Source organism: Dipteris shenzhenensis, chromosome 19 (genome assembly GCF_047967505.1).
Source record: "Dipteris shenzhenensis isolate YYH24624 ecotype China chromosome 19, Dip_SZ_1.0, whole genome shotgun sequence".
Taxonomy (NCBI): domain Eukaryota; kingdom Viridiplantae; phylum Streptophyta; class Polypodiopsida; order Gleicheniales; family Dipteridaceae; genus Dipteris; species Dipteris shenzhenensis.
Window position 1 is genome coordinate 32,031,368 of NC_141614.1, and position 15,175 is coordinate 32,046,542.

Genomic DNA, 15,175 nt, shown 5'->3' on the forward strand with positions numbered 1-15,175 from the left:
AGCCATATGGGCTAGCATGCAGGGCCCTTCACGGGCAGCCTCTTCTAGAAGGACTGTATTTCTTCGAGTTTGGAGGGGTTCTCCCTTTTTCTCAGAGGTTTCTACCGGATTGAGATGGCACTATCAGCCCCAATCCTTTCTTTTTGGCTCTTGAGCTTTTCATGCATTGCATGGTGTATCCCATATGGAGCTTGCTCTAACGGTTTTCTTTAATACTTAATAGAAGTCTTTTTTTTGCAAAAAAAAAAGAGATAGAAAGGCATAAACCTGCCTAAATCCTGAGTCAGACTCCTTGCAAGGGAATTGGTCCTTCAAACGTAGAAGATGATTCTCTCAAGCTTTGAATCAACGTTGTCCTTCCCAAGGGTCCTTGCCTTCAAGATCCCACCACTTGTGAACTTCTGTCAGAACTCTGATATCATGAGTATAACAATGCAACGAATCCCATAGGGTAAAGGTTATGTACAGTGGCACATTTGGAATCCAAAACTTCTTCCCTTAATGTGTACTTAGATGTGCAACAAGTAAGTGGACAAAATGCACAAAAGAGATGTAGAACAAAAAATATATATTTCCGTCCAAGATGGACACAATACAAAATAGATGTACTACCCTGTACCAGTAGAGTGCAGGCTAGATGTGGACCCCTGAAGACACAAAACACTGTTCTCCTACCTCTATGGCACTTCCAAAACACTTGGCGTGCGTGCTCCCTATGAGGTTATGTGGGCCTCGTCACCGTGCCCTACAAACACACCTTCAGGCTGCTCCTCCCGGACAAACACAAGGCAGTGTTTGACTTGGAACTTCGACCTCCTTGCTGCTCTGAAACACAGCCACTGATAAGGCACAAGCTCCCCTTCGATCCACCTTCTTAAAGCTCTATGGACAGCCAAGGATGAAGACACCTTTGACTCTTTGATCTCTGCCAACAGCCACCTCCCTTGCTGCAATAGAATGCTCCTATGAAAGACCTTGAGACAGGCTTTGTGCAGCACCAATCTGCTCATAGAATGGATGGTGAATAAGACTAAGAGGGCTCCCTTTTATAGAGCCCAGCAGGACCTGAAATAACCGACCCAAACAAGCTGACACCTCGTCTATGGGGCCGACCCTGTTGGTCTGTGGGTTCAAACCCACCTGTAGCCAATTGGCTGCCCTGTTGGTCCTGCCTGACCACGTGGCAGTCCACCAATGGCCCAGGCTCCTTTGCCTTGTCCCAGGACTGCTCTCGACCCTGTTTGCTTTATCAGATCTACCTGCCATTTAGTCGCTAGACTGCCACATGTAACCAGACTTGGATCTGGACTTGCTCCTGCTTTCTTGCATCCATACCAGCCTCCAAATGTTCCGTACAACTCCCTGCACCAATCCGTACACACGCACCACGTGTTCCAGCAGTTCTTGCAAGGTCCAGGGCTGATTGTGATCTGTTCCATGCTGACAATCCTGCACAGATCTGCTCCACCTTATTCCTCATAGACACGTGGCTATTCTGTACCACTTCTGTCGTCCAAGGGAGCTCCAAACTGCCAGGTAAGCTCTTGATTTGCTGTCCACATGGCAGCCCATGTGGCAGCCCTTTTCATGTTTGTTCTGTGTGAGTACACTGCCCACATGACAGCCTATGTGCTGCCCATGTGGCAGCCCTCTTCTTGTTTGTTCTAGATAAGTTTGCTGCCCACATGACAGCCAATGTGATGTCCGTGTGGCAGCCCCATCCTACCCTGGTCCACCTCCCCCATGCGCTACTCATATGGGGGCTCACAACTAGGGAGGTGACCACCTAATTCCCAACAACCCCACTCAAGTATCTAAACATGGGACCAATCAAATGCACAGAATGCATATTGAACGAGCAACTATTAAAGAGGATGTTTACAGTAGCCTGGGACCAATCAAATGCACAGAATGCATATTGACCGAGCAACTATTAAAGAGGATGTTCACAGTAGCCTTGGGTGTGGTCCTATGTACATGAAAGAGTAAAAAAGATACAAGACAAGACGACAAACTAATAGGCCTAATAGGTTACGTGAGAAGGCCAACCAAACTCAAACTAGCCCTACACTAGCCCTTTGAATAGAGCTAACTGCCACAAACCTCAGGGTGAAATTAGAAGTAAAATCATAGTGTATTGATCCCCCAATTTTAAGTCAAGCAAATAAAGAGTAGTTAAAAATAAACTTCCTCCACAATTTCAGCATGACACGTGGCAAGCTGAGCCGGCATCCTGAGGTTGCAGCCATGACATGTGGCATGGGGCACATGGCAGCATGCAACCCACCAAATTCCAAGGGGGGCCAGCCCACCATGCCAAAATGGGAATAGTCTCTCCCCCTTCCTTTGCATACTTTTTTCTCACCCCTTACTCTCCTGCAGCCTCCTATAACAGTGCTTCTCCATGCAGTTCTGCCAAGCAACAGCTCTACTCCACGCAGCTGAGCAACAGCCATCGTCTGCGCAGCTCTGCAGCAGAGCTTCTCTATAGCCCATTCTCCACACAGCTCTGCAGAGTCCCTCCTTGGAGAAGGCCTTTCCCCATGCAGTCCTACAGCAGTACCTCCTTGAAGAATCTCTTTTTCCCATGCAGTCCTGCAGCAGCACCTTCTTGGAGCAGCACCTCCTGAGCAGCCTCGCTATGCTACGTTGTGAGACATTGTTTATGTATATAGGCTTACTGCTCGACCTTGAACTTCAATTTCAAACCTTGAACATAGCTCCGGTCTAGTTTGATCTCAAGTTTGGAAGGTGTTAATAAGATTCACTTCAAACTTTGGTCTTGTATATCATTCTAACAAAGAGCTTGGATAACGGGGTGGGCCCCGTCTTGGCCCCCTATCATGTGTTCATCTTTTCTCAAGAAATATTGTATATTTCAGCTTCTATCTTTTCAGATCCAAGCAATATTCTGCAATGTTATGAAAAGCAATCTTTCCCCTGCCCCTTTTAATAGAGCACTCAAAGGTTTCAACCTTCCTCTTGGCGACCACAATTTGGGCTTCCACTTCCACATGGATCTAATTACAACTATTGATATCCCAATCAGGGTTGCCTACGTTCGACATACGTTCCGTTCTGTTCTGTTCCGTACGGTCCCGTACAATCGACTGCTTGTTTAGGGTTTTGGCCGATTAGGGTTTCCGTTTTCTGCCCGTTTGGGGCCAGCCTCTTCTCCAAACCTGCAAATATACCCCTCTCACCCCTCGCCCTCTCCACCAAGCACTCTTCCCTCTCCATCTCCCTAGCCATCAAGCAGCCCGCTGCCCACCTCTCCATCTTCCTCTCCCTCCCTCTCCCTTTCCCTCTTCCTCTCCCCCTCCCCCTCCCTCTCCATCAAGCTCCCCCTCCATCCCCATCAAGCTCCCTCTTCATCCCCCTCCTCCATCACTTCTCCACCTCCATCAAGCTCCCTCTTCTTCAAGCTCTCTCTCTCCATCAAGCTCTCTCGCCATCTCCCTCGGGCCTCTCCATCAAGCTGCTCTCCTTCCATCTCCCTCTCCCTCTCCATCAAGCTCCCCCTCCATCTCCATCTCCCTCTCCCTCTACATCAAGCTTCTCTCCATCAAGCTCCCTCTCCATCTCTCTCTCTCTCTCTCCCTCTCCCTCTCCATCAAGCTCCTCTCCATCAGGCTAGGACCTAGGGCCTAGGCCCTAGACTCTTGTATGTAGTAGTAAAGCTTTTGTAAAACTTTTTGCATCTATATTAGACCTTGGTCCCCCTTTTTGTACTCACTACTTTATGTCACGAGTCATGACTCGCTACTATTCGTAATGATATATAATGATATATCTTCAGTCCTTTTGACATGAATCATGAATCATGATATATCTTCGGTCCTTTTTTAGTTTTGCAAATTGCACCTATGCAACATGTAGAATGTTTGTGTTTCAACTTTCAAGAATCAAGTCATGGACATGTTTGTGTTTCAACTTACTCTAAAACTCTAAAATATCCCTTTTTTTTTTTGTATCGAACGTACCATCGGACGTACACCTAAGAGTTTTTAGTTCGTTTAGTACCACACTAATATCGAACGTGCGCATCGAACATGATCGTACGTGTCAACCATGATCCCAATAAAGTCTCATAAAACATACGAGGAAAGCTCAAATCTCCATTCTCACATGATAGAAGCTATTGTGTTTGGACATAGGCTGATACAATACCACATTGGCCTCTACTAAACTTGGGAAAAGGTGTATTCATTGAGGATGTCATTTGACATTGCAAAACTAGGGTTATACACCAAAAAAAAAACACCATATGAGAAATTACACTCACTATTTGAATAGACAATAGGTCAGACATTGAAAAGTAATTACTGCAGAACACTATTCAATTAAGCCTTCAAGGTTGCTGCAGTTGTGCAGACAATTGTAATCTCAATTGAAAATACAAATGCACATAATTGAAGGTGTCAATGAAATGCCACATGTCGGTGCACATAAACAAATATATGCCTCGTGCATACATAGGTTGCCCAAAAGGCAAAAGGGTGTGCTTGCAATAGAAATTCGAATTCAATTAACAATGTAAAGATTCAGCAAGATAACTGTTTCAATGCATAATCCTGCGATACCAATTTTGGAAAAACTTACCGCTACAAGCTCTCCAAACAAATCATGATTGTTCAAAATTTCTTTCATTCTGGCAGCTCAGGGATGATGTATCCACATTGTACCATCCATCAATTGTACACCATGACTTTTGCAAGCCAAAATCATTTTCTCAAGATCCTCTGTTGTTATTGCAGGATGCTTCTCTAGTAGCACATGTTTCTTTCTTTCTGCAGCTTTTAGCACCCACTCTAGATGAAGAGCTGTAGGAAGAGGAATGTAAACTGCATCGGCAGCTTCATCGTCCAGCACACTTTGGTAACTTCCATAAACCTTTGCTTCAGGACGGAAATCATTGGCCCTGGCAAAACCTTGTGCCTTTTCTAAAGATCGACTCCCAATAGCAGACAAACAAACAAGGTCTTCAGGCAACTGAAGACCAAGGGAGGGTAGCAAGCGGAATTCTGAAGCGCAGACAGTGCATTGTTGTCTGATGTAACATTTTGAAGTTCATGTTGGTGCGGCACTTTTGTTTTTCTTGCAACCATGTGTTCATAACCATTGTCAATGGCATTACTTCGGAGCATCTCAAACATCATGTTGTAGGTGTATGCTGGGTAGAGACATATCAAACAAGAGAGCAAGGCGGTTTTGTTTGGTTTTTTATTGTTGAATCCTTTACGAGTCAGTCAATTGTGGAATCCATTGAGAAGGACAGATTTTATGTCTTATGTCATATAGAATGACAAGGTTATGTCCTTACAATTGTTTTTGTGTGTATTGACAATGCATTGCTTTTGGATGCTATATGTGTTGGCTCAAAAACTTGCTTGCATATGAGAGCTTGAAGTCATTAAGTACAGAAATTGATTTTGTTAATATCTAGATCGGGAATATGTGTGAATGCACGACAAATAGGGATGCAATGTCTCACATAACTTTTGTATGTATATTTTCATAGATCAGAATGTTTACAATCAAAAACCTCATGGGGTTGGTTTGGACTGTACATTGCATTTACAAGGGTGCGCATATGTATAAGAACAAAAAATTGAACAGTAGAGCGCAACCACAACAATACTAAAAGGAAAGAAAATAACATGTATAACTGGCAAGCTATTCACAATGAGTAGTTGCAAGAGAAGAAACTCCCAACTAGGCAGTATCTGCAAATGGGATCACAAACTGCAAACTATTAATAGTGAACTTTCCTGTGGGCCTCTTCCCAAGCATCATGGATCATATCGAGAGAATGCTTTGATTGTGGAATTCTAAGATTGGACAATGACGGCTAAGAACCTTATCTACATGGGGGACACGAACTTGTACAACAACTTGGGTGGCATCACTCAAGACAACATAACCTTTTGGAGCAGGCACTTGAGAAATAATTTGGATACCGCCGCAACTGCAACAGTATGATTGCACAGGGGGAGAGAGAGAGAGAGAGAGAGAGAGAGAGAGAGAGAGAGAGAGAGAGAGAGAGAGGAGAAGAGAGGGATAGGTCCTTACAATGTTATTTTTTGTATATTGACAATACATGGCTTTTGGATGTATATGCTTTGGCGTAGAAACTACTTGCATATGTGAACTTGAACATATTATGTGTGAATACACTACAAATAGGGACGCAATGTATTACACAACCTTTGTACATAGATTTTCATAGATCAGAATATTTACAATCGAAGTACGCTCATGGGGTTGGTTTGGGCTATACATTGCATTTACAAGGGCAAGCATATGTACAAGAGCAAGAAATTGAGTAGTAGAACACAACCACAATAACACTCAAAGGAAAGCAAACAACATGGGCAACCGGTGAGGTATCCACGAGGGCTAGCTGCATGAGAAGAACTTCCCAACTAGGCGGTCTTTGCATATGAGGTCATGAACCCTGAACTATTTATAGTGAATTCTCTTGTGGGCCTCTTCTCAAGCAAAATGGATTGTGTTGCGACAGTGCTTTGATTGTGGAATTCTAGAAATGGACAATGAAGGCCAAGAACCTCATCTACATGAGGACCACGAACTTGTATAGCAACTTGGGTGGTATCACGCAGGACAACACAACCTTTTAGAGAAGGCACTTGAGAAACACTATGGATACCATTGCCTCGGCTCACTCGAGTGCCACCACATGTCTCACAATGATGCTCGACAAGAGGATTGTTAAGATTGATGAAGTGGAGGATGCCATGTACCTACAAGGAAAGGAGAGAAGATTGTTATATTATTGGGTGGTTGGAGTGAAGAAGTTCGTCACTAGGTAGGCATGATGTGCTTTCTTCCCATAGCCTAATTGAGAGACTTGGTGTATGAGTGCATCATGCAATGTGGCTCGAAGATTTCCTTTAGGTACTGCTCCCCAAGATGGTGAAATCAAATACTCCCACTGAATGCCTTGCGCTCATATATGAAATATTTTTTGTGATGTACATTATGATGCCTTCATCAACAAACTCCTCCACCAAACGGGCAATTTTTTATCTAACATTAAAACGTTTCGAAGAAATGTGCTGAGGCTTTGGGTATTTGATTGTCATCGTTGCGCAATCCTCGGGGCTAGACCATCTGTGACAATGATCTGATAGGTCCATGGTCCATCAAGGTCCACTTTGACAATGACAAAGGCTAACATGTCAATAATTTATGTGAATGGCACTCTCAAGTTTTCCATTTGATTGGTTGCCCAAGGTGCATCATATGATGTTATCCGGAACAAATAAAATGACACCATCAAACGGTTCGCCTTTCAGAATTGTTGTTATTGTGTCAACACACAAAGAAAAAGAAGATGTACCTCCCTCATTGGAACCTCACTTGCTAATGGTTGGGCCCTCTATAGCTTGGAAATCCAAAACATATGTGTGCGGGACATGTAGTGTGATTCTCTCTGAGCATGCATAATCAGTTAGGTCAATACGCATGTATACAAGATACGAAACATCTTTTGCTTAGAAGGTTCCCTACTTTGCCAAGGCCTTCCCTTCAAAAGTGAAGCGATGTGATACGAACTCTGATAATTCACCTATTTATAGTACTGGCAGAGCATTTGGATTCACCGGATGCATGCTTGCGAGCACATTTACTCCATTAGGTCCACTTTCATCATTCACAGCAACAACCATATTTTTTGTTTGATGTGGAAGCTCCAAATTGGTGTTGCAAAAACTTTTTCCAGGTTGCGCCCCAACATTTGAATTACATGAAAGATGCCATTGTTATTCTTGTGAGGAATATTTAAGTACCTTTGATAACTTATTTAATTTATAATGTCCTTTTTAAAATATTGTATCTTAAATTGAAATCCTATCTTCATTGACCAAGTGCTTTTACGATGATTTTCATTTTGCAACTACATATGCTCTCATTTTTTTAATGATCTACTATAAAATGTGGACATATGCCAATAACTACTTGCACTTCAAGTTCCTTGTGCATTGAGAAAAAATGTCTTCATTTTTGTGCCATCCCTCTTTAACTAAATGCAAATACAAATAAAGAAAACATGACTTCTGGTTTCAAAAGTAAATTTAAAAAAACAAACATCTTCAAACAAGTTCATTGTTGCGTCCTCCTCTTTAATAAGATGCAAATAAATAACATGGGTTGCATCACATTTGCATGGCAAATCAAACAAGAACATCGAGAAAAAGGCATTTTCATACTTCAAGTAAAGAATCTTTCACTCTTTTAAGAAATTATAATGAACAACGAAAAAATAGACGTAAGTATCTAAGCATAATAATTGGTTGAAATCAAATTTATGTGTATAAAAACATTGATATAATCTGAGGAAATAACCTTGTAGTTTTAAAAAGTTAGCATAAGTACCACATAAGCATATTAAACGTCTATAACTCCATAATAATTGATTTAAATGAAATTGTATCTACACAAAAAGCATAGGGATTAATAAGTTCATATTAGGCGTCTATGACTTTCAAGGCGTGTTGGTCCTTTGGAATCGGCGGCCTTATATATATTTATCTGGCACTTCAATTTAATGTTGCCTCCTTTGTCATGAATTGTTTGCCGAACTGAACAACCAAGCCCAATTATGAACATCTCTAAGCTATATAAAGTAGTTGCAAAAAATTTATTGAAAAATATAAAGCTATACATTCAACACAAGCTTGCTTTGCAGCCGCATGTAACGTAGTTTTCAATGTTTTTTTTGAACTTTTTTGGATACCACCTTCTTTGATTGGGGCTAACACTAGAGGAAAACTTGCAACTGACACTGGGGGTGGGGTTGAGGTCTTTATCAACAAGCACCTAAAGCTGAAACAACACTATGTTGTGCAAGCACTTGTACTGCTTCTCTCATTGGTGGACCAAGGCCTACCATGACATGAATTAAAAAAAAGGCCTTGCACACAAGAGTAATCGATGAGACTCAAACAAAAGAAAAAGAATAAAAGTCTTCCTTGTACCTTGCATCGGATCAAAACTTTCAATCCTTGCCCCTGCACTTGCAACGGATGTTTTCGACACCCCTGTGTGTATTAAAATATCTAAGGTGATGTCCATCCATGTCATAACAGCCAACAACATCTACTATGAGAAGATTAAAGAAGATGATTTCATTGAAACAGAGAGAACTCTCTTTATTACTTGCTATGAATCTTACACTATGACAAGGAACTAATAGAGATTGATGAAGAAGGTATACCCTCAGCTACATGAATATGTTTTGGAACCTGTTGTGCCATAGAAGTACTTTTTTCAGCCGCTGAACGTATATCTTGGGCTTCGTATTCTCCTTTGTAATCATCTTTTGGTTCACACAAGCATTCTTCAATTGCACGATTATCTGTGTTGCATTCATCACAACCTCTTCTGTAACAAAGAAGAAATATAGGCATTGATAGTATGCATGTGAACATGTCCGATTAAGAATTCATACTAAGATTGTAAATTTTCCCGTCATTACCTCGGATAATTGAACGCGCTTTGTGGAGATCTTGGATTTTGCCACATCCATGAGACCTTCAAATAGAGATTCGAGAATATAACTGCCAAATTTGATCAACGAATCCAAATCTTTTCAATGTTGAGGGTGCCCACACAATTTGAAAATACTCATGATGGTGTAATATAGAAATCATAAACATAGCTGAAGCTCAGACATTAAATGTATCTTGATGGTTGAGCTTCTCAATGAGAACCTTGTAAAGAAGTGTGAATTTGAGATGTTAAATGTATCTTGATGGTTGAGCTTCTCAATGAGAACCTTGTAAAGAAGTCTGAAGCAATAAAGGGAAAGCAAGGCAGCCAACAAACCAGGAGGTAGAAAAGAAAGACAAGAAAATGAGAAAGATAGTGGACCAACGGAAAGCCAAGTGGCTAAACCAAGAACTACAGGGCGTGAAAGAGGATGGAGATTTTGGTCACTATAGACAAAATCATTGTGCCAGTCATGTATACAGAGGAGAGAACATATATTTTGATGAAAGCTCTGAGAAGAATTAAGAAGTACCATAAGAACAAAGACCTTAGTCAAACTCCCCACTACTAATATCCATAGATTCTCCAGAGCCTACTGATCCATCTTTAGAGACCACTTGCTCTACTCATGACATAGTGATTAGCAACAAATACATGCAAAAAGCAATAGGTAGAAAATCCCATGGACGGACTATGCATAGAATCATCATTTTACAAGCAACCCAATGACTCCCGTTTTGGACATCCGATGGCCATACGCATTCCTTCCACTTTTCTCCTCCCATCATAAGCCATCCTTTCCTTGCCAAAGGCAAATGACTTGGTCCTCCTCGTTCATCGACAGCCATGCCTTTCCTTGGTAAGCTGGAGCAGTGTAGAAGCCCCAAAAGGGATGGACACGTGAGCATCTTGCCCAAATGCATGCATCACTCCTGGGATCCTACTTTTCTATTAGCAGTTGTCCGCCTCTTGCAATTAACCTTACATAATTTTATTACAAGCAGCTCTATTGATTCAACATTCAAATGCATGATTGAAGACAACTACAAGGAAAATTCTTTAGAACCCAAACCTGGCTTATCAGGAGTTCCAAACTAGCGCTATTTGAATAAGCTTTCGAAGTGAGAATGGCTCTAAGTTATTCGCAGTTCCCAAAGAGACTTCAAACCGTCCCAATTATGTATTGAGCATTTTGCAATCATCGACCAACATCTGCATGTCATTTTCCAGCGGTAATGGTGATGGGCTGCATGCTGTAACCGAGGAGAATGTAGGCGATCTATTTACCATCCATGCAACTCGAAAACAAGAGACACAACAAGGCAAAAAAAGAAGAAGGAAGAACATGCTATTTAGAAAATGTAGGAGCTTGCATGCAGTGGACCACACGGTCGAGAACACATGGAAGAAACGTTGCAGCACGTGTGGCATGGACAAGGGATTTTCATAAAAGTAACATAAAAATGATTTTTGCTTTTGAAGAGGGTGTCGGCTTCACTTAGGCCTCCCCGTGTGGCAGGCCCAAAAGAGTGTGGCTAAATATTGCTAACTAAATTGTTCAACCAATAATAGGACCCATCCGGGGCTAGTAATATTCACAAGCAAATGCAATGACACGAGGAAAGTGTTGAGATATTATGAAGATGAAGACGCTTTACATAAGAGGGGTTTCACGCTCATGCGTGACTCTCCTAAAATCCACGCTCGAAAGCTTTTCGAGAAAATAGGTTCACAAGAGGGCGGACTTCTTTGCTTTACATAACAAGGTGAATGATATTTAATCATTTCATAAGGCTTGCCCAAGATTGAAAAAGCGAAAAGAATATAGTGGAGATGGTGTGTAGGAAGACTATGGGAGATAAAGGAGAGAGAGAGAGTGTGTTGGGGGGGGTGGGGAGATATATATATATATATATATATATATATATATATATATAGAGAGAGAGAGAGAGAGAGAGAGAGAGAGGTGGAGGATTTCAAGGGAAACATAAAATTCAGGACTTTTACAAAAAGAAAATTCTAAATTTTGCTTCTTACAGAAGCGAACCTCCACTTAGACCTACCCAGAGGGCAGATCAATAATTGCTCTTTAGTGTACAGGACAAATAATCACAGGGTGCTGGATGCACTACCCTCGAGCAAGAAAAAATAGGTTTTCTTGCTCACATTTCTCGAAAGGGTGAGATGGGGCAAGAAGGGAGAGGATAGGGAGACAAGGGGCGAGGCATGACTGGAGAGACGGTTGAAAGGAAGTTTTTATTTTATTTTATTTTTGTGAGAATAAAGGTGTTAAATTAACAAAAATAATAAAAATTTACAAGAATGAGCTTAAGTCAAAAGTGATTGTTAGCAAGAAGCCTTGCTGCAATGCGCATAGAATCATGATGTCTACCAAAGTAAAAGAGAGAATCCAAACACTGTTGCCTCAAACAGAAGTGAAAATCCCTTGGTAATGGGATCTTGTGAAAAATCAAGGAGTTTCTCCACTTCCATAATCCTTGTATCACTGTCGCTGTCACCAAATGCAAAAACTAATTAACTGATACTCAGTCAACCCACATGTCACCAAACATGGTAGTCTTCTAGCACACGGTGACCTAAATATTAGCTCTATCAACCAAGAGCGAATCATTTTCCAGGCTCCTTATTTGTAAAATCAAGCCCATAAAAGATGAAAATGACTCTCCAACTACACCTTATAGAATGGTAGAAAGGCGAGATGTCCCATCTCCATTTGACAAGCCTGTCCTTCGTGGGCATCTTACAAACCAAAACTCTCCATAGCAAGAAATTAAGATAGGCTGAAAGAGTAGTAGACCAAACTCGCCACAGCCGATGTGCCCATACCCAATAAGAACCATGGGGTGCGAATTGCAACCATGTCAACCTAGAAGCAAGTGGAGTGTCAGTCACAGTGGGCAAAGTAGAATATTTACGAGACAATCGCGAAAGGTCCTTCCCATAAGCATTAGCCCAGCCTCGCAAATCAGCCGCCCAATGCAAAAGAGGGCTGGTAGGCCATTCATGCACAAGTCTTCCAGGGGGGAAGAAACAAATTTGAGCTCCGCAGGCGAAAGTTGAAAGTGCATTGCAATGTCATAAACCAATAAGAATTGTGCTTTCCTGTGATCCTATATAGAGCTCCACATTGTCAGACCTTTATTGTGAATGTGTAAAGAGACTCTTGGCTTTAAATGAATAGGTGTGATGCCATTTCAATACAACCACCGATTAACCCAAACATTGAGGCCTTAAGACCTATCCCCATAGCACCGAACATTCTTCAACGAGACAACAACATTTGTCACAACATTACGCCAAGCTAGTAAGAGCTATTGGAAAATGCCAGAGTGAGGGACGTGGACTTGGAAAGGAGATAGTAAAACTTCCTGCCAATTTAACTGGCCCCCCTCAAACTAAGAACTCCCACTTGCTCGAGCCAAAAACGACAAATAATCTGCCAAGGTTGCATAGAATACAACTTGCAGACCCAGCGAGCACATAGATTATTACATTTAGCTTTGAAAGGATCAAGGCCCAAACCCCCTTTGACCTTAGGCATTTAAACATACTGCCAAGGGAAAGCATGCCATTGGTCCTGCCAAAGGAAATCTATAGCCCATTGTTCCACATGTAAGAAACCTTGCTTTAAAAATGGTAAAACCATAGAGAGAATGTGAAACTTATTATACGCCTTGCTGTTACACCAATCGAGACATTGTCTCATAGACTATCCAACCCCTACAAGGTAGATGGAATTGCTTTAGATTTCATTATGACAAGAGATGAGAACACGAGAACAAGCCAAAAGTGTGTTCCATTGATGGTGAGAGAGAAACCTCTCATTTATAGAGTGGGAGAGAGGGTGTCCTAGATCATAGGGACTTCCTAAATCATTGGCACCTCCTTAAGAGGACACCTTCTACTACATCATCACTTGTCTCATGGTCCTAGATAGTACGAAGTGTACTGTAGTACTAAGTGCACTTTAGTACTAAGTGTGCTTCACTACACACACACACACACACACGTGACTACTACTAGATGCACAAATGCACCTTAGAGGAATCCCTTTATCACAAGTATCCTAACATACCCCCCCTCAAGGTTTGCCTCATGCTATGTCAAGGATACATCTAGTCACATAGTTTCACAAGCCATCTCATGGATAAATCTATGGCTAGGATCTCATGCTTGCAAGGGTGCCCAAGGGTCAAGGTTTACAAAAATGAGATAAAACCCCCCCAAATGGTTTTCTCTCTTGCATGTACAGGAATTAGTCTTAGGCCTTTGTGTGGATCTAGTTTCTCATGTTGTAAGAGGTACCATGGAGGCAAACACATATCAGATGGCTTACATCATATGGTGACCAGAGGTGATTTACAAAGACTATAAGAACTAAAACACATAACCATAACATTCTTTTTGGAGTATTACTCTAAGCAGAGAACCTCAAAATTGACTACATGACCAAGTGATGACAAGAGGTCAAAGAGGTTGGACTTTAGAAGGTTCAATCTTTATCTTCAGAAGGAGATTCCAAATCTAAAATATAATGGACATAATCATCTCCCAAACCTAATGCAATAATTGCATAGGATTTCTCTAGCCTTTTAGCATCTACTAGTGTTGTTTAAGTAGAGTCACTTGCCTTCCCCTTTCCTTTGGTTATGGTGGATTCACCCTCTTCTGATGACTGATTCCCTGGCTTGACTAAATCCCACAAACTCTCCTTCATAAGCACAAATTCAATTTTCATTTGCCAAGTATGGAAGCCTTGGCCATTGAATTTGTCTATTTTAAAGGTAGCCATGAGAGGGTCTTACCTTTATGATAAGGTAGTGTTTGCTCTCTTACAAATGCCTATAAATTTCAACCATACAAGTGCATATTGCAAGCAATGAAATTAGTGAATCCTAGTCTTTTTGCATCAAGATAATAATATGGCTTTGTCTTCACAAGCTTTGTCACTTTTCTCTTGACATAACTAGGTGCTTCTTTCTTCTTCTTCCCTTTTGCTTTCACATATGAAGCATTAGCAGAGAAACAAGAGCTAGGCATTGTGAACAATCATTACTAATATGAAAATTTACTGTCAATAAAGTATCCTTAGCATATTTGAATCCATTTCCCAAACTGTCAAGAATATAAACCAGGAATAGTAGTAATCTTAGAGACCAAAATTTGCACTGCTAGAAGCATAAATTAAAGGGAAGCATAAATTAAAGGGATTTTGAAGCAAAAATAAAGTTTGTATACTAGCAAAGGTCTACACCAGAGGATGGGTGCAAATTCCTGTCAGGTCACCATAGCCAAGATGAAGAAGTTTGACTGGTTTTTCTTTAAATTCTCCTCATTCTAGCAACCATTTGGGCTCAACATTCATAAGAAGATAGCTTGCAGCATCACCCAACTTGTACTCAAAGGGTAGGTCAAAATTTTTATTATAGAAGAATGAATTATGCAAAAGTTTGTTGGGCAAAGTTTGTGTTGGCATGGGATGTAGAGCGCTAATGTTGGGAAACTCTCTAAGGTGGAGGTGTGCCCTACTAAGATGGAACTATAGTTTAGAGGGTTTGAGGCATAGCACACTACAAAGGGAGAACAAGATCTTACAAAAATCTCCAAAAAAGAGGCAAAATGGAGAGAAGGAGGTGGAAGT

At 41.3% G+C, this 15,175-nt stretch overlaps 1 protein-coding gene across 1 annotated transcript; it reads right to left on the reverse strand.

The window, feature by feature from the left end:
- Positions 1 to 4,510: 4,510 nt before the first annotated feature.
- On the reverse strand, positions 4,511 to 9,431 carry LOC147890358 (uncharacterized). Its single transcript, XM_087390267.1, has 3 exons — positions 9,239 to 9,431; positions 9,000 to 9,080; positions 4,511 to 4,921 (listed from the first exon to the last, which is right to left on the reverse strand). Exons 1-3 carry the CDS (start codon positions 9,429 to 9,431, stop codon positions 4,812 to 4,814), a joined length of 384 nt encoding a protein of 127 aa, XP_087246393.1. The 3' UTR covers positions 4,511 to 4,811.
- Between the last annotated feature and the right edge of the window lie 5,744 nt (positions 9,432 to 15,175).

Excerpts from the sequence above, each read along its gene's own strand:
- LOC147890358 (XM_087390267.1), bottom strand. The coding sequence starts at position 9,431 with ATGCCTATATTTCTTCTTTGTTACAGAAGAGGTTGTGATGAATGCAAC. Across the intron at positions 9,081-9,238 it reads ACATATTCATGTAGCTGAGG|ATATTTTAATACACACAGGG; the intron begins GTATACCTTCTT and ends ACATCACCTTAG. Across the intron at positions 4,922-8,999 it reads AAGTTTTGATCCGATGCAAG|GGCCAATGATTTCCGTCCTG; the intron begins GTACAAGGAAGA and ends AGGTTTTGCCAG.